Raw genomic sequence first — 23,024 nt, 5'->3', positions numbered from 1 at the left:
ACCTATTGTCCAGGCCTCCCCTGCTGGATTTTCGTCCAGTAGCAGGAGGTCAGACCCATGTCTGTGGCTGCAGCATCCATTTTGTGATGCTAGGGTTCTTTTCAACTATTAACGGGCAGACCAGTGTGTACATGTCTTCTCCCTTCAGAAGGGTGGAATTTTACCCCTGCCGCTAGGACTGGCGGGGGGGGGGGGGGTAGGATTCCAAAGGGTTTGACACCAAGCACGACATGTTTCCATGCAGCCATTCCAAAGTTAGCATTTACCGCAAGGTTATAATGCACTTAAGATTATATAGTTTGGCTGCATCAAAGAACAGCCACAGAGAATAGGCTCCAAAAGCTGCAGAGGGGCCCAGCTCATGCATGGGCACCCTCTCACACAAAACCAAGCAATATGCTTCCAGGGTTGAAAAGGCCTGCCATAGGAGTGATTTATAGGTTGATATGTGTCAGTGATTAAAGGTAGATATAGGTAACCTATATCTTAGTAAGGGGTGCATGCACCACCTTACCCAGGCTGCAGTAGCAGACCTGTGGTGTCATTTTGGAAGGCTTCCCAGGGATGGCATATTACATGCTTCAGCCCCTGGTAGGCCTCTGGGGTACCTATGCCCTTAGTACCTAATATACCATATACTAGGAACTCACAAGGGTACCCCAGTAGCCAAACTGGAGTGTACCTAAAGTACATGGGATTATTTTAGAGAGGAAAGCAGATAGGCTGGGGCCCTGAATAGCATGATCCCAGCCAACTAAGTCAAAAACCATCAAAACACCAGGAAAAAAGTGGGGGCAACCATGCATATTCCACCTTTCTATAAAACCCTATGCCCCAAACGAAAGGAGATGAGGCTAACCTTGTCCAGGTGAGCCTTTATTGACTAAGTGGCCATATAAGGAAGTACCTGCACTAGCATGGTTACCCCCTGTCTTTTGGTCCACTAACCAATCCCTCACCCTAAGGGTATGAGAAGGTCTCCACCATGGGGCATTACTACCTGAGGTGTGTTTTGGTAAAGTAAAAGGCTGGTGAGGTGTCTGAGTGAGGAAGTGAGGCCCTAATAGGGTTGGTCTCAGCTTCCTCGGATCACTGGTCACCATGGATGCCTTTCTTTCCATGACTGAGTTATACTTTGCTCTAAGGGTAAACCGTTGGCTGCCTACAGCATTGGGGTTGGGTAACTTTGGTTAGGACACTGAAAGGACATGGTAGGTTTGGGACCACTGGGTCCCAGGTTTGCCCTTGCCCAACAGAGCCCATCTGGGGTGGTCCCTATTCAATGTCAAAAGGGATCCCTCAGGAGGTTGAGGAATTTTCACCTGGCTAGGGCTACTAGACTCTGTGCCCCTAATCTGCTGATGGGGGGGATGCTCTGGACAGGGAGCCCTGTGGGGTCCACTGACCTCCCTGACCTCTTCAGTCCGGGGCTGACTGAGGCAGGGTAGAGAGGGGCAGGTTACCTGCTCCAGACTGGGTACCACCTTGGAAGGGTCCCCTGCCATCAGAGGTGTTGCCAGGACAGGCCTGACTACGTCTGGGGCAGTTCCTTCACTAGGGATAGGATCAGTTTCCTGAGGAGGCTGACCCTTACCTATAGTCTGGGGGAAAGAAGACTGTTCTTCATCCCTTGTGCTCTCTTGTGGAGGAGAGTGGGCCATTTTTTCAGGCTCCATCACTCCACAATGTTCCTGTGGTTGGGCTGTGGCCCTCACAGCCCCACTAACTCTCTCAGGGATGCCAGCATTCTCAGATGGGCTTGGTGTTCAACTTCAGCCCAGGCTGAAATCTCCAGATCATTGCCTAGTAGGCAATCTACAGGCAAGTTAGATGACACTGCCACTCTTTCTGGGACTCTGACCCCTCCCCAGCTGAGCTTGACTATGGCCATGGGGCGATCTGCTCTGACACCATCAATGTTGGTCACTTGGTACTTAAACGCAGGTAAAAGCTGTTGATGGGGGACTAGTTTCTATGTCACCATGGTGACAATAGCCCCAGTGTCCCTGTAAGACACAGCTTTCTGACCATTTACTATGGGGTCCTGTCTGTTACTGCCCAAAGCATAGGGACCCATGGTAAAAGTGGCAAATCCCATGCCACCATCACAGACTAAGGAGGCTTGTGAGGGGGGCCTGTCTAAACTAGGACCCACCTCTGTTCCCCATGAGAATGCACCTAACTTTTTGGGTACAACACTACCGCCTGTGGGATTACTACTAGTAGTACCAGGAGGCGTGGTAGTGTTAGTTGGAGGAACATTTTCTTCATTGCCAACTCTAGGGCAACTGGTATCTGTTTTTCAGTGGCCAGGCTTTTTACAAACATGGCAATATGGTTTCTTTTCATTAGAGGAAGGAGTTTGAGACCCACCCCCAGAAGTAGGTTTTGGGACCCTATAGGTGACTTGTCTTTTGATTTATCCCCACCTTTCCCTTGAGACTTGGTAGAATCGTTCTTCTGGTCACCACCTTGATTCTTAGGCCTTACCCTGGTTCTGACCCATTTGTTTGCCTTCTTGCCCAATTCTTCGGGAGAGGTCAGATCAGAGTCTACCAGATACTGGTGTAAAAGCTGGTTTTGACAAGTATTAAGGATCTGCTCCCTCATAATCAAATTGTACAATCCTACAAAGTCATGCACCTTGTAGCCAAGTAATCAACCTTCCAGAGTCTTAGTAGTAAAATCTACAAAGTCAACCCAGTCTTGAGTCTGAGCCTTTTGAGTGTCTCTGAACTTCATCCTATACTGTTAAGTGGTTAGGCCAAACCCATCATTCAGAGCACTCTTCAAAACTTTGTAATTTTCAGCATCCTCTTCTCCGACAGTGAGGAGCTTGTCTCTACCTTTGTCTAAAAAGGAGAGCCACAAGATTGCTACCCACTGCTCCTGTAGGACCTTCTGAACTTTGCAGGCGTTTTCGAGTGCAGTTATCCATTTGTGGATGTCATCCCCACTCTGGTAGGGAGGGGCAATCTTGTTTAGGTTTTTATGGTCATAAGACCTATCCCTACAACTAGGGAAGTTCCTGCCACCATGGGACTCTAGTACCATCTTTTTTCTAGCTCTTTCAAGCTCTAGGGACTCCCTTTCTAAGGCTATTTTCTGTCTCCTTAGTCTCAGATGAGCTTCTTCAAGTCTCATCTGTTTCGCTCTTTTCTCCTGGGAGGTGTCCTTCCTATGAGAAGAGACAGAGGTCCCTACTGATGTGTCAGAATGTTTAGATTCCTGTGAAGGAGATCTTGGCATTCTAGGCACACCCCCAACTCTTCTTGGGGATACGAAGATAGGGCCACCTTGGTCGTCTTCATCTCTAGTAGGAGCTGGATTGTCCAGGGCCAGGTCATATTCACCTGCCTGGTCAGCATCAGAGCCTAAGTCCTGTGGGTTGGTACCACTGGGGTCTGGCTCAGCTGCTGCCCCATCCCCACTGCCTAACCCCTCAGGCTCTAAGGCCTTCTTGAGATCATCTAACAGCAGTATTTCTCTGAGGCATTGGGTATTGGCACTCTGGCCTGTCTTCAATTTCTTCGTAGTACACAGAGCCATTAATTTTGCAAAATGGAATGTGTCATACTTGTATGTCTGTAACATAGTGACATTTAACAGGGACTCACTGGTTCCTGGCCTTGAAGACATTACTAGTGAGGTGTGGTGTATGCACTACCTACTATAGTTGTTTACCTACTAAACTCTCGAGTTGTAGAAAGGGTGTGCTAAGCCGTTGACACACAACTCTAAGTACAGTAGAACTTACTGTATTTAAGCTTGTATTGTATGTACCTTTAGTGGTTTTCGATTAATCAAACACTTGAGATTATCTGGTAAAACAGTGGCAAGCTGGAATCCCACACGCTGCACACCTACGTGAGAAGTTGGCCTGGTATATGCCGTACACTATTCTAGTGGGCACCTTGCACCAGTCCAAACGATCCTTATTGACGGTAGGTTAAAGACAACCTTTATAGAAAGCTATCCTAGTGGTAGCTGTGGAAAGAAGCCTTCAGGCTAAGTCTTGGAGGAATGTAAAGCAGCTTGTTTTACCAGTCTATAATCTTGTGAATGATCAAATGAAAGGAGAACCACACCAGGTATATATATAAAATATATGTATTTATTATAAATACATTCCACTAGTCTCTTTATGAGCCTAGAGGCAAAAGTACATTTAGTAAACTTAATAGCACACAGTAAATTAGCACAATATACGTTGAGCCCCAGGGGTGTACCAAACCATGTACCAATAAAGTGGTATAAGAACCACGACTTGCATAGATACGAGGCCTAGAGCCTTCAGAACCACTGGGGCCACTAGGTAGTGACACAGGGGACCAACGTGGGACGCGTGCAGTGTCTAAACACAACCGCGAATCACCATTAACTTCTATGGGGAAAGTCGCGGTTGGAGTTTTAAAGATAAAGGACACTTAGAAGAGGACTTGGAGCAAACCCCTTTAGAACTAGGTGGTTCTAGAGTCAACACCCACGGGAGCACCGGAGTACTTGAGATATCTCACCCAGGGAAGCCAGGTGCATAGGTGTCTTTTGATGTCGGGTTTCGTCATTGATTTCAATGGTGATCGGCTGCAAAAGTGCTGCTGACGACCAAGTGGAAAGTGTCCGGAGGGAACCAAGCCTGGAACAAAGATCAGAAGAACCTGAAAGCAGAGGGAACAGAGTCTGGGTCACTAGCCAGTGACCAGGAAGGCGATGAGTGGATGCCCACTGATGTCGGGTGCTTGCAGGTGAAGGAGGTGACGCTTGACTCTTCGGCCACAAGGACCAGTATGCGTCGACAAGGACCAGGCACTGTACTCGAGCTGTCCCACAAAGGATGTCGAGTGCTGCGGTGTCGGTTTCCTGATTGAACCCAAAAAGCCTTGGCAACAGCAACCCACACAGAAAGCAGAGATTGGCTTTGGTGCAAACCAGCAAGGTCTGAGGGACTCACCACTCGGTGGGGAGTCAGGGCACGTCTGGAGCAACCAGGGAAGCCCAAAGGAAAGTAGAGTTACCTTCGTGGGGACCCACCAGTCGACGGATCAGGGATCGCGAAGGGGCATGAAGCAGAAATGCCAGAAACTGGCTAACAGACCACTTGTGGAGTGTAGGCCCACAATCTTCAGTGCAGATGGTGCTCGGGTTTGGACTACAAGTAACCCAATGCACAACTTCGGGAAAGATCGGGAAGATGATGCACTAGCAAATGTGCACGGTGTCCAGGAGTTCCGGTCCCACGTCACTTGTGAGGGCTGCGGGTCTCAGCTATTCTGGGATCTCTTGTAGGCCTCTGAGAAGTCTGAGTTGCAAATACTTCGGAGTCCGGAGGGAACTTCGGAAATGCAGACCAGCAAGATGCTTCTTTGGTGCCTGTTTGAACAGGGGAGTCACTACTTGACCCCAAGGGAGATTCTTCCATCTTCTAGTCATGTAGAATGTCGAAGTTCCAGGATATATGTATCAGAGTTTCGTCCAGGTGTAATCTAAAGTCATGTTGCCAGTGGTCCCTTACTTATACTGGAAAAAGGGGCTGGACATACTCTAGGGACCCACCTATGGGTGGGTATGGGAAGAGGGGTGGTTACACCCATTTCCTTTTTCCAGTTTCGTGCTAGAGCAGAGGCTGAGCGCCCCTGCAACCGGTTTGAACTGGGGTATGCACAGGGATACCAAGTGTGCCCCCAGCACTGTCTGAAAGCATTCTCCGAAATTCACCCACCAAGCCCCAATACACTAAAGTCTGTCTGAGAGGTGGTTACACCTCCCTGTGACAGGAAACCTATTGTCCAGGCCTCCCCTGCCGGAGTTTCGTCCAGCAGTAGGAGGTCAGACCTGTGTCTGTGGCTGCAGCATTCATTTTGTGATGCTAGGGTTCTTTTAAACTATTACCGGGCAGACCAATGTGTACATGTCTTCTCCATCTAGAAGGGTGGAATTCTACCCCCACCGCCAGGACTGGCGGAGGGGGGTAGGATTCCAAAGTGTTTGACACCAAACACAACATGTTTCCATGGAGCAATTCCAAAGTTAGCATTTACCACGAGGTTATAATGCACTTAAGAGTACATGGTCTCGCTGCATCACAGAACAGCCTCAGAGAATAGGCTCCAAAAGTTGCAGAGGGACCCAGCTCATGCATTGGCACCCTTTCACACAAAACCAAGCCCTCTGCCTCCAGGATTGATAAGGCCTGCCATAGGAGTGACTTATAGGTTGATATGTGTCAGTGATTAAAGGTAGATATAGATAACCTATATCTTAGTAAGGGATGCATGCACCACCTTACCCAGGCTGCAGTAGCAGACCTGTGGTGTCATTTTGGAAGGCTTCCCAGGGGTGGCATAATACATGCTTCAGCCCCTGGTAGGCCTCTAGGGTAACTATGCCCTTAGTAACTAAGGTACCATATACTAGGGACTCACAAGGGTACCCCAGTAACCAAACTGGAGTGTAACTAAAGTACGTGGGATCCTTTTAGAGAGGAAAGAAGATAGGCTAGGGCCCTGAATAGCAGGATCCCAGCAACTAAGTCAAAAACCATCAAACCACCAGGAAAAAAGTGGGGGCAACCATGCAGTCAGATTCCACCTTACTACATTACCAATAGCTGAAATTAATTCAAGCATTCCATCCATCACTTTTTGTATACTTTAGTATGATGTCTGTCCTGTGTACATTGTGTCCCAGACTCAAACTATGCTTGGCTGATGAGCCCATAACAAGGGAGAAATTGGTCCTGGGTTACTTGTATACTGGTTCAAGGAGAACCTGGCTTGGCAGTTCGGGCTGGACTGTTGCCATGGGACCAGGATTAATACTGATCTGCATATAGCTGGGTCCACACTGACGAGGTATCTTGTGCAAAATAACAATGGACTTGGGTGCATCCCGAGTAATTACCAGTGGCTGAGATTAATTCAAGCAGTCCATCCATCACTTTTTGTATTCTTTAATAATTCACCCTAAGTGGGGTGTGTATGCCCAGACGTGGGTCGCATGCACACTATTTCACTGGAACTATGCTATACCTGGTCGATGAGCCAGTAACAAGGGCAAAACCGGTGCTGGGTTGCTTGCGTTCCAGTTTGGGGAGGACCTGGCATGGCAGTTCGGGCTGGACTGATCCTACTGTAGTAGAATCAAAACGAATTTGCATATAGTTAGGTTCAAACTGAGCTGGCTTGGTGTGCAAAATAAGAGTGAACTGTATTGCGGCCCGAGTAACTACCAGTGGCTGAGATTAATTCAAGCATTCCATCCATCACTTTTTGTATACTTTAGTACGTTGTCCTAAGTGGAACAAGTATGCCCAGAGTAGCATGCAAACTATTTCACTGGAACTATGCTATACCTGGTCGATGAGCCAATAACAAGGGCATAACCGATCCTGGGTTGCTTGCGTTCCAGTTCAGGAAATACCTCGCCTTGCAGTTTGGGCTGGACTGATTATACTGAAGTAGAATCAAAACGAATTTGCATATAGCTAGGTTCAAACTGAGCTGGCATGTTGTGCAAAATAAGAGTGAATTGTATTGCAGACCGAGTAACTACCAGTGGCTGAGATTAATTCAGGCATTTCATCCATCACTTTTTGTCTACTTTAGTATGTTGTCCTAAGTGGAATAAGTATGCCCAGACATGGGTAGCATGCACACTATGTCACTAGAACCACGCTATACCCAGCTGATGAGCCCATGACAAGAGCGAAACTCCTGGGTTGCTTGTGTTCTGGTTCAGCTGGGTTCAAACTGAGATGGCAGGCATAGTGTGCAAAATAACGATGGACTGGGTTACAGCCCTGAGTATTTGCCAGTTGCTGAGATTAATTCAAGCTTTCTATCCATCACTGGTTGTATACCCTAAATGGGATGGGTATGCCCAGACATGGGTCCCGGGCACATTGTGTCACTGGTACCAAGCTATACCCAGCTGATGACCCCATAACAAGGATGAAAGCAGTCCAAGTTTGCTTGTGTTCCTTATTAAGGAGGACCAGGCTCGGCTGATAAGGCTGGACTGTTCCCATTGGAAGAGGGTCAAGACTTCTTTGCATATAGCTGGGTGTAAACTGAGGAGGCATTGTGTGCAAATTAATGATGGACTGTGATGTGGCCTGGGTTATTATCAGTGCCTGAGATGAATTCCAGCATTGCAGCCATCAATTTTTGAATACTTTAGCCCTTTCACAAGGAGCACATCTAAACACAATGGGGCTTATTTATGAGCACTTGCGTCACTTTTGCGCCGCAGGTGCGTCACTTTTTGTGAAGCACCAGCGGCGTAAAAAATGCACCTTGTTGCACTATATTTACAAAGTGACACATCTGGGTAGATGCCTCACTGTGAGAAACCCCTGTGCCACATTATACCTGTGTCAGGTATAATGTGTGCAGGGGGGGCTTTCCAATGCAAGAAAGGTTCGTAGAAGTGACGCAGTGAAATCTATAAGATTTCACAACGCCACTTCAAGGACTCAAATGCGCCAATATCTTACGCCTGCCTCATGGCAGGCGTAAGACTGACGCAGACACATTTAACATGGGCCTTGCACAGGTGAATTGACCCATTGCTGGAGTTGCGTCACTTTTGTGACACACTCCAGTAATGCGTCATTTTTATGCCTACAGATACGTCAGAAATGCTGACGTTTCTCTAACTCGTTGTGACATGATGCGTCATACAGTAAATATGACGCATCATTGGTGTCGCAAGGAGGGTGCAATGAAAAGTGACGCATCGCTGTTTTCGTGGAGCGATGTGTCACTTTTCATAAATGAGGCCCAAAGTACTTCCTTTCTGTGCCTGGGAGTATAAAGGCAATGTGTGCTTTTTTTGGACTAAAACAACATTTTAGCTTTTAGCCAATGTTTTTGTTTAGATTGATTAGGACCCTGCAGCTTCTAGAGCAATAAAGTTTTGTAAAAACCAAGGCCAAACAAAAATTGCCATGAAGCTGCGGGTCAACGCCAAACCTGTTGGCTCTGACAATAGTTTTTTTTTCTGCATTCCTCTTTAAACTTTAGGTTATAAAGTGTAAAGATAGCATTGTAGCGGCCTTTAGTTTGAGTACCTAGTTGTCGCCTTCACAAAAAACAATAGTTACATGTGTGGTACAACCAAAAGGCTTCTTGCTTAAAAAAAAACCTGTAGTAAAAGCTGTATTGGTGAATGTTTTTTACGTTTACATTTTGCATCACAAGCATAAGGTTGCCACCTTTAATTTATGACTTTTTTTTTCTTTTTTCTCCTTTTTATTTTTGCTTCATATGTTTGCTATAAATATGTAAGTTAACCAGACTACCAGGTTTCCAAAGCCAGACCTGATGGCTTTTTCAAATGCTTGTCTTTTATTGGGCCCCATTCACAGAACTAACTTAAGACGACATCCTAAACTTACTACCATTTTGGTATTCACAGAAGGCATTTAGGGCTTGATTCACAGAACTAACTTAAGACAAAATACTAAACTTACTTCTTTTGGTATTCACAGAAGTTAGGATTTTGTCTTAAATTTGTCTTAAGACAGACTTAAGACAGACTTAAGACAAAATCCTAACTTAAGTCTGTCTTAAGTCTGTCTTAAGTTTGTCTTAAGACAAATCCTAACTTCTGTGAATACCAAAAGTAGTAAGTTTAGGATTTTGTCTTAAGTTAGTTCTGTGAATCAGGCCCTTGCTCATTTCGGTATTCACAGAAGTTAGGAGTCCTAACTTTAGGACTCCTAAATGCCTTCTGTGAATACCAAAAGTCTTAAAGTTAGGATTTTTCTCAGTTTAGGAGTATTAAAGTTAGGAATCCTAACGTTAGGACTCCTAAATGCCTTCTGTGAATAACGAAAGTCTTAAAGTTAGGATTTTTCTCAGTTTGGGAGTCCTACAGTTAGGAGTCCTAACTTTACTACTCTTAAACTGAGAAAAATCCTGACTTTAATACTTTCGGTATTCACAGAAGGCATTTAGGAGTCCTAAAGTTAGGAGTCCTAACTTTACTACTCCTAAACTGAGAAAAATCCTAACTTTAAGATTATTGGTATTCACAGAAGGCATTTAGGAGTCCTAAAGTTAGGACTCCTAACTTCTGTGAATACCGAAATGTGTAAGTGCCTTCTGTGAATACCAAAATGAGTAAGTGCCTTCTGTGAATACCAAAATGGTAGTAAGTTTAGGATTTTGTCTTAAGTTAGTTCTGTGAATCTGGCCCATTGTTCACACCTTCACAGTTCATAGGTCAGATCCTGCACTGTAGTATTTGTAAGAGTTACTATTAGAAATCTGGTATATCCTGGAAAACATGTAGCTAGTGATAGGTTTTGCTAGATGCTACATCGCATTAATTATTCAGAATTTTGCATCAGGATTGTAATTTACATGTAGATTTAAGTGTTGTGGGATCCCTACATACAGGAGCATAATATTCTAATGTTCACAGTCATCAATAAAGATTCTACAATGAAAATGCTATTTATTTTGAAAAGTATTTAAATAATTGCGAAATCTTAGAGACTCATGGACCCTTCTTGGACATCTTGCTGGGTCTGCCAACCCAGCTTCAGGTTCACAAGCCTAAAAAAGGGCCCCAATAAGGTTGCAAGAGGTCTTGCTGCAGGGTTCGCAGAGCCACAAGTGGTGCATCAAATTGCTCTGGGTCTGCAAACGAATGGCAAAATCATTTTTTAATTTTTTGTTTTCGTTTTAATCGTGACCATGGCTGGCTTCTGTGGAGCCACCCACCTGGGCCCTGGGCACAGGGTATTCTCTCTCACTTTTTTACAATTATTTTTTATGACACTGCCACAACAGATTTCTTTTTCTGTTGTAGTCAGTCAGTCAGAACCGGAACCGTAATGTCGATTCATTCAAAAAGTATTACTCGGGAAAGGCTTCTTCATCCAGTTCGTTCCTTTTTTAAATTTGTTAAATTTTTATTTGGCCCTGCTAACACCAGTACGTAGACCATCTGCGGATTAACAGTCCAGACATCCTCGAACTGCCACCTGACTCAGAGCGAGGCATACTGCATGACCGAAGAGCCCTGTGGACGTCTGCTGCCTTCACTGTAGCATCCTGTGCTAGGCCACCAGTGCGCACCCAGGGTAACTGAACCACCACTCCAGCAAGAAGAGCAGGTAAAACTGATTACTAGGCCAAGGGGCCTCTGGGGAATTTCTTTTGACTGACGGACTATGGCGTTGTAACACTCTGTTGGGTTCTGGCTGGAATTTTATGGGAGCTTGTGTTGGGATTGTGGGATTCCATTGTGTCCTCGGCAAGGCAGTTGCTGCCGGGATCTGAAGAGCGCTAGACTGAATAAACTGTTCTCCTACCTACCTTGGGAGTATCTTCCTGTCAGTGGCCACGAGTTGGTCTGGCGCCTTCTTTTCCCTCCTGTGGTGCTCCTGGAGGGTGTTCCACGTTGTTCCCTCTTTCCCATGGATTTGTGTGGATTCCTCTTGTTGTGGATCCTTCCTCGTTTGCTTGGCTGTTTGGATCCTCCTCTCCGTGCTCTGCTCTGCCAAGTAGCACGTGAGTGCTGTTTTCCCGTTTCCCCATTGCTAATTTTGGGGTGTGAGGCTATTTACTGTAAAGCTCCCGCACACCACTGTTTCGTTCATGGTTGGCCTCCTCGCAAAGCTGTTTGGGTTCATGCACTGTTGCCTGCTGTGACATATTCCTGCCTCTGCGCACCGCACGTCTTCACGTCAGATGCTCGCAAATACATCTGACGTCCTGTCAACCATTTGGGTTTGGGCACTTTTCTGCATAGCAGCCATCTATGTGCGTATGGGCACCGTTTTCTTCTATTGTGCATCGTTGGAGCTCCCATGTTGTGCACCCGGTGATGCGCACACCACTCGCTTGTGAAATACTTGGTTCCTGAATCAGTTTACGCATTCGGTGATGCGCACATAATTTGGTATCATTATCTTGTGAAGCATCTGTTACCCTGTTTTCAGCCTGCGCATTTGGTGATGCGCACACCTTTGGTAAATTATTATTTCCATTATACTTACAAATTGTATTGTTTTCAAGTTGGTTTATATTTGTAGGACTTATTTGGGCAACTAGTGTTGGGCAGCAACTCACCCACGTGTGCTCATGGATCACTTTGTAGCGCCTTCTTGCAATCTGCAGGCACACGACCTCTCCAATGGGAGCAATGGAAAGACACATTTGATGTGTATTTGGAGGCTATAGACGGAGAAACATTCACTTCTAAAAAGAAGAAAGCATTATTAATTTACAACTTGGGCACTGAGGGTAGGTACATTTTGAAAACTTTACCTTTAGAGACGGTAAGCACTCATGTAAGTGGTAGTGACGATGGTGATTCCCTTTTAATCGATTACTATTCCTCTATTGTTAAAACTTTAGACAGAAGATTCAGTCCCAAAAGAAATGTTGTTCTTGAGCGCCACAAATTTCTTCAACGCGCTCAAACTCCCGGTGAGTCTATTGATGATTTTGTTGTTGCCCTTAGAAGTATAGCGGTTACCTGCAACTACAGGGAGGTTAGGGATGAAATCATTTGCGACCAATTGATTGAAAGGACGTCTAACAAAAAAATTCAAGAAAAGTTACTATCCTCTGATGATCTGGATTTAGAGACCACTCATACTGGCGAAGAGTATTGAACACTCTTAATTTTGTGTAAAGGAAATTAGCAGTAATGTTTCATCTAGTGAAGTCAAATTGTTGAATGCCAAACCTATATCCAAATCATTCAAGGGGTCCAACACCAATGTTGTGCGTCCTGCTACTCATCTGTCCAAACCATCTAAAAGTGAGCAAAGTGAAGTTGTGTGCTTACGTTGTGGGAGCAAATCCCATTTAGGAAATGCCATATTCTGTTTTGCTTTGAATCAAACTTGTTATAAATGTGGTAAGAAAGGTCAATATTCTCATATGTGTAAGGCTTTTGTAGTCAAGAGAAGCTCGTCACAGGTAGTAAAGGCTATGCAGAAGACCCGTCGGATTCTGAAGATGAGAATTATGAATTGTTAATGTTGTCTCCCTTGTTGTCGCATGCTGATGGTGTTGTGCAAAATTGGTGTAAATGGATCTAGCCTTACTTTTCTTGCATATTCTGGTTCTCCTTTTACCCTCATCAATGTGAAGGATTTCAGCAAACTTGAGGGTCTCCAGTTGCAACTGTCCAACATCAAAATCTTTGCTTATGGTGGGAAAAGAGTTGAAGTATTAGGAAAGTTTGTGGCTGATCTAGTTTTTGGTGCTGAGGAAACCACAGGAACTGTCTTTGTAGTAGAAGATGGGGCAAACCTTTTGGGGTGGGATGAGCAAGGCGCTCTCAACATTATACAGGATCCCAATAATCCCGATATGGTGGTGTCCCGCAGTGCACTAATTCAGTTTTAAGATGCGCTTTCTCCGGATTCTTCCAGTGCCCCCACTGTTGCTCAGTTAGCTAATGACAAGTGGGTGCATATTTATCCTGCAGTGTTTAAAAGTGAGCTTGGTAAAAAGGGTTTTCAACATCGCATTGTACTCAAAGATGATGCTAGGGCTGTTGCTCATAAAGTGCTTAAAGTACCTTTGAGTCTCCGGATTGAACTCAAGCGTGAGTTGGAACGATTGTGTGCTGTGGTGTTCATTGAATCTATTGAAGGTTCTGAATGGTTGGCCCCCATTGTTTTAGCATGCAAATCTGACAAATCTCTGAGGATGTGTGTGGACTTGAGGGACCTCAACGCCAACATCTGGGTTTATCGTCAACCTATACCTCACATCAATCAGATGTTGGCTACGTTGGGTGGAGCTAAGTTTTTTACCTCCCTAGATATTTCCTCAGCCTACCATCAGATTGAGCTGTGCAAGGAATCTAGACACCTCACTTACTTCGTCACACCAGAGGGAGCTTATCGTTACATACGCATGCCTTTTGGGCTTGCCTCATCTTCAGCAGTGTTCCAACGATTGATGAACAACTTGTTTAAGGACATTGCTGGAGTCGTGTTTTTTCAGGATGACATTCAGACATATGGCAAATCTGAGGCTGAACACGACGAGAGAGTCAAGCATGTTTTAAGCATAGTTAGATCCAGTGGTTTAAAGTTGAGAATCGACAAATGTAAATTCCTCCAAGAAGGTGTTGACGACCTTGGTCATCATATTTCTCAAAGGGGGTTGAACCCAAGTTGAAGATCATTGAAGCTATTCAGAGTGCACCCAAACCTATGAACAAATATCAACTTCGTTCTTATTTGGGGTTGGTGTAGTACTACTCCAAATTTGTTCACAATTTTTCTAGCAAAACTGCTTCCATCCATATTTTGTTAAAATAAAATGTTAAATATGTGTGGGATGATGACTGTAATAACAACTTTGAGTAGATCAAACAAGAAATTGTTCATGCTGGTCCTCTTAAACTCTTTAATATTAATGATCGATGTATCATATCTATTGATGCAAGCAATGTTGGTCTAGGAGCAGTCCTTATGAAAAAAAGAGGTAATGGTCGTGAAGAAACAATAGCTTTTGCTTCAAGAACATTAAGGGGAGCTGAAAGCACATACTCAACCATCGAAAAGGAAGCTTTAGCCATGTGGTGGGGTGTCCAACACTTCAGGAATTTCTTGTGGGGTAATGAATTTACTTTGAGGACAGATCATAAGCCCTTAATTGATGATCTTTTTACCACTAATGATGGTGCCAGGGCAACATCTTGCATTTCCAAATGGCAGTACAGGTTGCATGAGTTTCGCTATCACCTTGAGTATGTGCCTGGTGCTAAGAATCATGTTGCTGATTGCTTGTCTAGATTACCCCTTTCATGTGATGAGGATGTGTTGACGGGTGACGATTTGGAAATGGTTTGTGCGGTTGGTCCTTTAGAGAATATTGTTGGTGGTGCTCTTTCTGAACAAGAGTGGCTGGATGGTACCTCTGAGGTTGCTGTGGTTATGAAGGTCATCGACCTTTTAGCTGGGGTGTGGTCCAGCGACAAAGATTGCCCCTCTGAGTTGGTACCTTACAAGAGAGTTAGTGAAGAGTTATCTTTGGTTGATGGAGTATTGAGGAGAGGGGGTTTGTTAGTGGTTCCTATGTCTGTGCGCAAAAGAATTTTGGATTTGGCTCACGAAGGTCATCCTGGAATTCGGGTTATGAAACGCAGGGTTAGGCAGGATTTTTGGTGGCCAGCATTAGATAAAGATGTTGAGCACTATGTTTGTGACTTTTGCGTTTGTGTTACCAGTGACAAATCCCAAGTGTCTCGTCCTTCCCCTGTTGAACCAGTAGTGGTTAAGAATATTCCATGGTCCAAATTAGCTTTTGACATTGCGGGTCCTTTTGGGCTCATTGGTAGTCCACTCAAATATGACTTGGTCCTTATTGACTACATGTCAAAATGGCCTGAGATCTGATTTGTGGACAATGTGAACTCTCTGTCCATCATCAATTTTCTTCAGGATATTTTTCTTAGGGAGGGTTTTCCTGAGGAATTGATGTTGGATAACGGAACCAGTGAAACAGCAAGATTTTTTGAAAGTCATTGGTGTGAAACACATTCTCACATCTCTTTCCCACCCCTGTAGTAACGGTTTAGTTGAGCTTTTCAATGGCGTGATTAAGGAACACCTGCAACTAGCTTTGGTGAAAGGTTTGCGAGCTGTCAGCGAGATGCTATGGGCTGTGAGGACTACCCCACATGTTAGCACTGGGATAGCTCCCTTTACCTTACTAAGGGGGAGAGTTGCGGGTCTAAATTGAACAAGGAGTGGATGTCCAGGAGAGTGGTAGACATGGAGAAGTTGGCTGATGTGGTTGATATCAGAGCTGCCACGCAAGCCAAGTATGATACTAGGCCTGGAGTTTGTAGCTCCTTATTTGTGAAGGTGGTTGATTGGGTAAGAATCAAGGGGCCTGGTTTTGTTCGCAAGGGTGAGTCTCGTTTTTCTTCTCCCAAGAAAGTGTCTGCAGTGAGAGATCATGTTGTGGTGTTGGAGAATGGAAAAGATTGGAACAAAAGTGCTGTTTCGGTGGTACCTATGTCCATGCTGGGTTATGTCAACAAGAAATTAGGTGTTCAATCTTCCCCTGTGGTTGTGCCCACTCTGGTTCATGAAAGAGAACGTGTTCTTTCTCGTCGTGTTCCTGCAAGATGTGCATCCACGAGATTGAAGTTTATTCTCTCCAAATGTCAAGATTATAAAATGTTGTAATGTCTTATCATACTATTTTTCTCTGCCATATAATGCTGTAATGTTTTACCTTGTAATTTTCCCTGCCTTACTTTCCCTTCATATTTTGTTCACATATTTTATAACTGTTTTTATTCCTTTGTTTTAGTGTTATGAAGGAAGGGGGTGTGTCGGGTTCTGGCTGTAATGTTGTGGAGCTCGTGTGAGCTAGTGTTGGGATTGTGGGATTCCATTGTGGAATGGGTGTCCGCGGCAAGGCAGTTGCTGCCAGGATCTGAAGAGCGCTAGACCGAATAAACTGCTCTCCTACCTATCTTGGTAGTGTCTTCCTTTCACACTCTGACTCAAGTGAAGTAGAACATGTCAGATGGTATCTTACTAATGGGGCCTAGCTTGGATTTCACCTCATGTAAATGGGGAATAACCAGGGTCCCTAGATTGGGGAGTGGGACTCAACAGCTGATCCGAGTGAATGCTAGAGGGCCTACCTTAGGTAGACTGTGTACAGTGCTTGTGATGTGGCGTATTGTACTTTGTGATAGTACTTTAATACTCCTTTTTTCATAAAAGTACTGGACTTGACATTCATTTTTTGGGGTTGCTGGATGCATTTTGAGTTGTGAGCCTGTGTTCACCCTACTCCTACCTCCTCCTCAAGAAGCCTTGCAGTGCTTGACTCATGCTATCACTGAGAGTCTGGTGCTGAAGCGCTACTTGTTGCTCAGAGCCCACTGTATGCCGGCTCCAGGACATCAGGAGTGAAATGCCTCATCCACCATGCATGGCCAAGTAATGCCTGCTTGTCCCCTGGCCTTCTGAAAAGGCTACTGATACCACTGTTGTAGTTTTCTGGATAACAGTACCTTCATATATGCAGGACCAGTCGCATGTGAACCAAGGAGACATTACTACCATAGTTAATAGAGTTGTGCTATATAATTTTACTTGCAAAACAAGGATTATTTTCAAATCTGTAGTGTGTTATAAAACAATACATTACAAAGAAGAAGCTCAGAAGTAAGTTAAGTGAAAAAATAACGTTGATCCTCTTCGCTTTTTGAAACCATGGCAGATTTACTTTTCTTTGGCTTGGTTCTTGGAGGCTCTGATCGAATCATAAGTTTTCTTCCCCGCTAAAAAATTAAAACCAAATTGGAAACTGGTTAATTGCATTGTTTTATGGCCATGGTTAGTTTAATATTCATCCTATCAATATGTGCAATATATTCATGAGCCACATAAAAAGGTGGTATTTTGCTTAAATAAAATTTTAAAACAGAGACACTGCTATTTAACACAAAGTACTTAAAACATTGGCACTTTTTTCACTTCCCGTGTAACCCAAACCTAAAGTTATTGCTCATGAGGCCTGCTTGAACATACAGCAAGAAGGGAGTTGGGGAATATCCAATCCAGGGGAGCCAAAATAAGAACTTAAAATCGGTTACTCGTCAATGAAGGAATCCATAATAAAGTTCTGGATCTTTTTCGTAGCTGATATGTAGGTGTGAATGAAAATAGACTTTTACAAATAATCTACTTTTTGCAGACAATATGAATTTGTTGTCACACACACTTGATCAAGGGGGAAGTGCTGCTCTCATCTTAATAGAGATTACAGCAGCCTTCAATACTGTCCACCACGATTGATTGTCCGCCTCTGAAACATCAGGGTTGGTGGACCTGCTCTTGCCCTATTAAGATCTTTCCTGCAGCTTCAGAAGCCATCGGTGGCATCAATGAATTTACCGCAGATACCTTCTCTGTTCCCTGTGAGGTTCCCCAGGGATCTCCGTTGAGTCTGACACTATTTAATATTTATGTTTTAGGTCTGACCAAGTTCATTACATCTTTCGGATTCTCACTTACACCCTATATTAATAACACTCAGATTATGGTCTCTCTGACCAACAGTGAGCAGGACACTGGCATGAGATTCCATAAATGCATGCAAACATTACTCTGCTCTTCTTTCTGGTGGCTATCTGAAACTAGGATCTCTTCCCACTCCTATAAGAAAGGTTCGTAACCTAGGAGAGGTGGTGGATGACAAACTCACCTTCGAAACCCAGGTCAATGCAGTTACATCATCTTACTTCATCACTCTGAGGAAAGTTCTGCCTTTTATACCATCTGAGCTTCAAAAAACAGTAGTGACATTCATGGTCCTTTCAAAAATTGACCACTGTAATGCATTTTAAAAGAATTTGCAGCAACAACATATAAACAAACTGCAAAATTTGCAGGTAGCTGCTGCACGACTGATATTTAATTCCTTCTTCGCTCTCACGCGCTTGAAGCGCCATCGTGCGCCAGCCGGTAAGAGAAACATTTAACAGAGTCTTAAAATGAGAAGCATACTCCAATGCACTGCAATTTCTTAATTTTTATTGCAGTCCCACGCATCTCCTGTCTCATCATAACATTGCTAACACAGAGCCCCTGGGCCGTCTCAACATGAATTCGTACCTGCATACTTCACCCTCACGTGGGGTAAGTGCTCTGTACTTAGCGTAGCCGTCTTCCTTTTTCTTTAATCACAATAAGAATGCCATCAAACCAATGTTGTAATTGATTATCCCACAGCTACTGGCCGGGACCCCTGTGAGTCTTTCGTTTCACTTAAACATCATGGTGCCACCACTACTTTCAGTTGTGTGGTGCCGTAGCACGGGGCAGGGAATGCCTAGGCCGCAAATTGGGGCCTAACCTTAACTGAAATAATTGCACACAGACACCTGCTAACTGATAGGGGCCGAAGGCCACGAGCGGTCTCGCGCCCATTTATTTATACCCCTCGGGCGGGCCCGCCCTCGGGGTGCATGGGTGCGTGCGTGCGTGTGTACATGTGTGCATGCATGCTGTGTGTGGACGGGCCGGGTGGCTCTGTTAGTACATCCCTCCAATCTCATAGATATGTAGTCCATCTCACGGGGGCGTTTGCACTGGACCCAGCGTCCAGGCATAGTCCTTCAGTCTTTGGCTGGGAGTCGGGTTGGGTCGGAGGTTGTATCTCTGGCTCCGTTGGTTCTCGGTATCTCCCCTCTCTCCAGCACACTCCAAAGGACTCCCAGGAGCGCCTGTCGTACTCTCACTGCTTGCGGTTATCTCCAGTTCTGATCTTGCCGGAGAGGTTTCTTCCCTTGGTTGACTCGGCAGTGTCTCGCTGTGGGCCGGGTCTCCCATTTCGCAGTCTGCATCCACAGACGCGGGCCCATCGATCTCTCGACCTCTCGTTACTCGCTTGAACCAGGATACATTCCGTGTCACAGCTCTGGTGCCTCTGGTCGCTGACACCATGGTGCCCTGAACGTTGACGACCTCCCACACTTCTGGTTCATATGCTGTGAGGTATTTCCAGTTGAGGTGTCGATTCTTCAAGATCACCTTATCACCAACCACCAGGGACCTAGGTCTCGCCCGCCGTGACTGGCTTGCTCTTTCATTGGTTTGTTGTCTTCTCAGCTGGGTAGCGTTTTGGTCCATCTTCGGTGGGTGCCAGGAGGGACCTGCTGGCACACAGTCTCTTGGAACTTTCCTGAAAAGTAGATGCGCTGGTGCACATTTGGTGGTGCAATGGGACGTCTGACGATATGCGCTCAGAAACTGTGATAGGCACTCCTCCGCTGCTTCTCCTCTCTCGACTCCGATCTGAATGGCTCTGTTCAGCGTGCGCATAAACCTCTCAACCTCTCCGTTCGCCTGCGGCCACTGAGGTGTGATCTTCCTGTGGCGGATGCCCCATGTCACTAGATATGCTTGAAACTCTTTTCCTTGGAATGGTGGGCCGTTGTCCGACCGTATCTCTGTGGGTAGGCCCATCATTGCAAATGTTCGGTCTAACGCTAGCTTGACATGGGCGAACGCGGTGGATGGTACTATCTCCACCACAGGGAAGCATGAGTAAGAGTCTATTATCACTAGGGTATGTCTCCCGTCTGGGAAGGACCCAAAGTCAATGCTTAGCTTCATCCACGGTTCTGTGCTGGGCTCCTCCATGATGACCGGGTGCGGAGTGGGATCTTGGCCTGTGATGCTGCACGAGTGGCAGTTGCGTACCTCTTCTTCCACTGCGAGGTCCATGCCCGGGAACCACACCTTGTTGCGAAGCCGCGCTTTGGTTTTCGACACCCCCTGGTGCCCTTGGTGTGCGAGGCGCACCACCTCCTTCTGCAGGCTCGAGGGGATCACCATGGCTGGGCCGCGCAGGACTATCCCGTGGGGCCCTTCGCTGAGTTCACTTTGAGCTTTCCATATCTGCTGTCGAAAGGACTTTTCCTCGGGCGTGAGGGCGCTTGCGCCATCTAGGAAGTGCTTCCAGCTGCAGTCCGCTAGCGTCGCTTTGGTTTGACTGATGCATTCATCCTCCTTCGTGGCTTTCCCAATATCCTCGAGCGTGAGGGCCGCGGGACATGCCTCTTGAGTCAGCATCTTTACGAACTCCTCCCCCTCCTCTGTGTCGTCGTGGTCCATTGCGGGAGAGATGACTTTCGGGTGTCGAGACAGAAAGTCCGCAGGATTGTCCGCTCCCGGCCGGAAGATGACTTCGAAGCGATACGTCTGCAGTTGAACGGCCCACCACTCGATCCGTGGGGGAGCGAGCCTGGCTGTTCCGGCAAATAGGGGTACCAACGGCTTGTGGTCCGTGACGACTTTGAATTCGTGACCATACAGGTATAGGTGAAAATGGTGGCAGGCCCACTTGATTGCCAAAGCTTCACGTTCAATCTGCAAGTAGCGCATTTCGGTGGCTGTGAGGGCACGACTGGCGTATGCAGTGGGAACCCATTCGCGAGTCTCAGTTTCTTGCATGAGCACGCGCCGAGCCCGACCGGGCTAGTGTCAACCACAACTTCCATGCGACGATGCGGGCGGAAGTAAGCCATGACCTTGTCATCAATCAGAGCTTCTTTGACTGCAGTGAACGCGATGTCTTATTTCGCCGTCCATACCCAGGGCTGGCCAGCCTTGGTCAGTACGCGCAAGGGTTCCACGAGGGAGGCTAATTTGGGGATGAAACGGCCGCAATACGTAGCCATCCCGAGGAAACTCCTGACTTCTGTGGCCGAGGTGGGTCTTGGCGCCGAGCGAATGGCCTCCGCTTTCTTCGGGTCGACACGCAAACTGTCCGGGAGAACACATACCCGAAAACCTCCACCGACTCCTGGTAGAAGGAGCACTTGGCGCGGTGCAAGGTAAGGCCGTAATCCGCCAGGCGCTGCAGGGTAGCTCTGAGGTGGGCATGGTGTTCCTCGAGTGTCTTTGAGAAGACAAGGATGTCATCGCTCAGATTGATGACGCCGGCAAGTCCAGAGAGAGTCTCTTTGATCGTGTTTTGAAACACTTTAGGGGCGGAGGAGACGCCGAAGCTTAGCCGCTTGTACCGCCATAGACCGACGTGTGTCGAGAAGGTGGTTATGCTACGGCTGTCCGGGTGGAGCTCCAGCTGGTGATACCCCACGTTTAAGTCCAGCTTTGAGAACCAGCGGGCCCCGTTTAGGTCTGCGACAATGTCATCCATCGTGGGGGGTAAGGTGCCTTTCTCTTTTGACGGTCTTGTTCGGGAGGCGCATGTCCACACATAGGCGAATGGCGCCGGGTTGCTTGGGTTTTGGAGCGACCACGAGGGGGGACACCCAGGGCGTTGGACTGGATACCTTCTCGATGACTCCGAGTTCCATGAGTTTCTGCAATTCTTCTTCCACCTGCGGCCGCAGGTGGAACGGTACCCTTCTGTGCCTCAGCGCCGTCGGTCGAACTGTGTGATCTATGTGCAGTTTGAAGATCTTGCCTTTGAGGCGACCCAGGCCTCGGAAGAGGGTGGAAAAGTCCTTGAGCATCATGTCTGCGTGCAGCTCGTGCACCAGTTGGAGGTCTTTGGCTGTATGACAGATGAGCAGCGTGCCACGTTTTCCTCCGGTCACAGGAGGCCGGAGGCGCCACCCTCGCGTTTCCTCTCGATGACTGTTGCCGTCGGTGAATCACATCGAGATGCTCCTCCTTGATCACCGGCGTGCGAGCTGGGGCCCCGGGTCGGTGCAGAGCGGCTTCCATCTCATCTGCGCGGGCATTGGACAGTTTGTGCGACCGGGCCAGCACAAGGATTTCGACGAGCGAGATGCGCGGTTGCCTGAGGATGAGGCGTCAGAGCTGAACGGACCTGCACCCCTGGATGAGTTGCGCTCGAATCTCTGCTCTTTGGTCCGGTACTTCGCAAGCGGTCGCAAGTTTGCGGAGGCACGCATAATATGCGTCAATGGACTCCGTTTTGCCTTGGCGCGCTTGGCGCAGCTTGAACCACTCATAATCCGGGTTGACACGTGGGTCAAAATAGCAGTTCAACGTGGTGACAGCAGCTGTGTAGTCGTCAGCCTCACCCATGTCGGGCAGCGTCTCGAAGAGCTCATACAGTTCATCGCCGCCGTAGCACATCAGCAAGGATCGCTTGACTCTTCCGTCCGTTTCCCTTACGCCAACAAAGTAGTGTTCCAGGCGGCCAATCCACAGCCGCCGCGGTGAAACGATCAGAAATTTTGCTGAAAGGCGGTAGGGGAGCAGCCACCCCATGGCCTGGGTGTGCAGGCAGTGCAGCTGCGATGAGTTCTTGGGCGCCGGCACCACCCGGCGGCGCTGCAACATTCTGGGGGGCTGCGGCCTGCGGGGCCTGAACAATGGGTGCGGCGTTGCCTTCGGCGGCGGCGGCTTGATTCATCACCCGGGCTGGCGTGGGCCTGTAGGCCGCCTGCAGGCGTCGCATGCGTTGCACTCCCCCTTTCTCCTGACGTCGCTGGCAGCGCTGCGGGAGGCGGGCACGTGGAGCAGGATGTGAGGAGTTGGAGACCAGACCAGTCCTCAGAGCGACTACGGA

General features: G+C 46.9%; 1 protein-coding gene across 1 annotated transcript in view; it reads right to left on the bottom strand.

Moving 5' to 3' along the window:
* Positions 1-17,073: 17,073 nt before the first annotated feature.
* The window catches only part of CCDC38 (coiled-coil domain containing 38), a 2,097,275-nt gene continuing 2,091,324 nt past the window's right edge, over positions 17,074-23,024 (bottom strand). The window contains exon 14 of the mRNA XM_078675815.1: positions 17,074-17,289. Coding sequence (XP_078531941.1) covers positions 17,179-17,289 — 111 coding nt within the window. The 3' untranslated portion in view covers positions 17,074-17,178. The remainder of the gene's footprint in view (positions 17,290-23,024) is intronic.

Source organism: Lissotriton helveticus, chromosome 1_1 (assembly GCF_964261635.1).
Source record: "Lissotriton helveticus chromosome 1_1, aLisHel1.1, whole genome shotgun sequence".
Lineage (NCBI taxonomy): Eukaryota > Metazoa > Chordata > Amphibia > Caudata > Salamandridae > Lissotriton > Lissotriton helveticus.
Note: the sequence above shows the minus strand (reverse complement) of the source record. Positions and strands in the feature narration are given on the sequence as shown.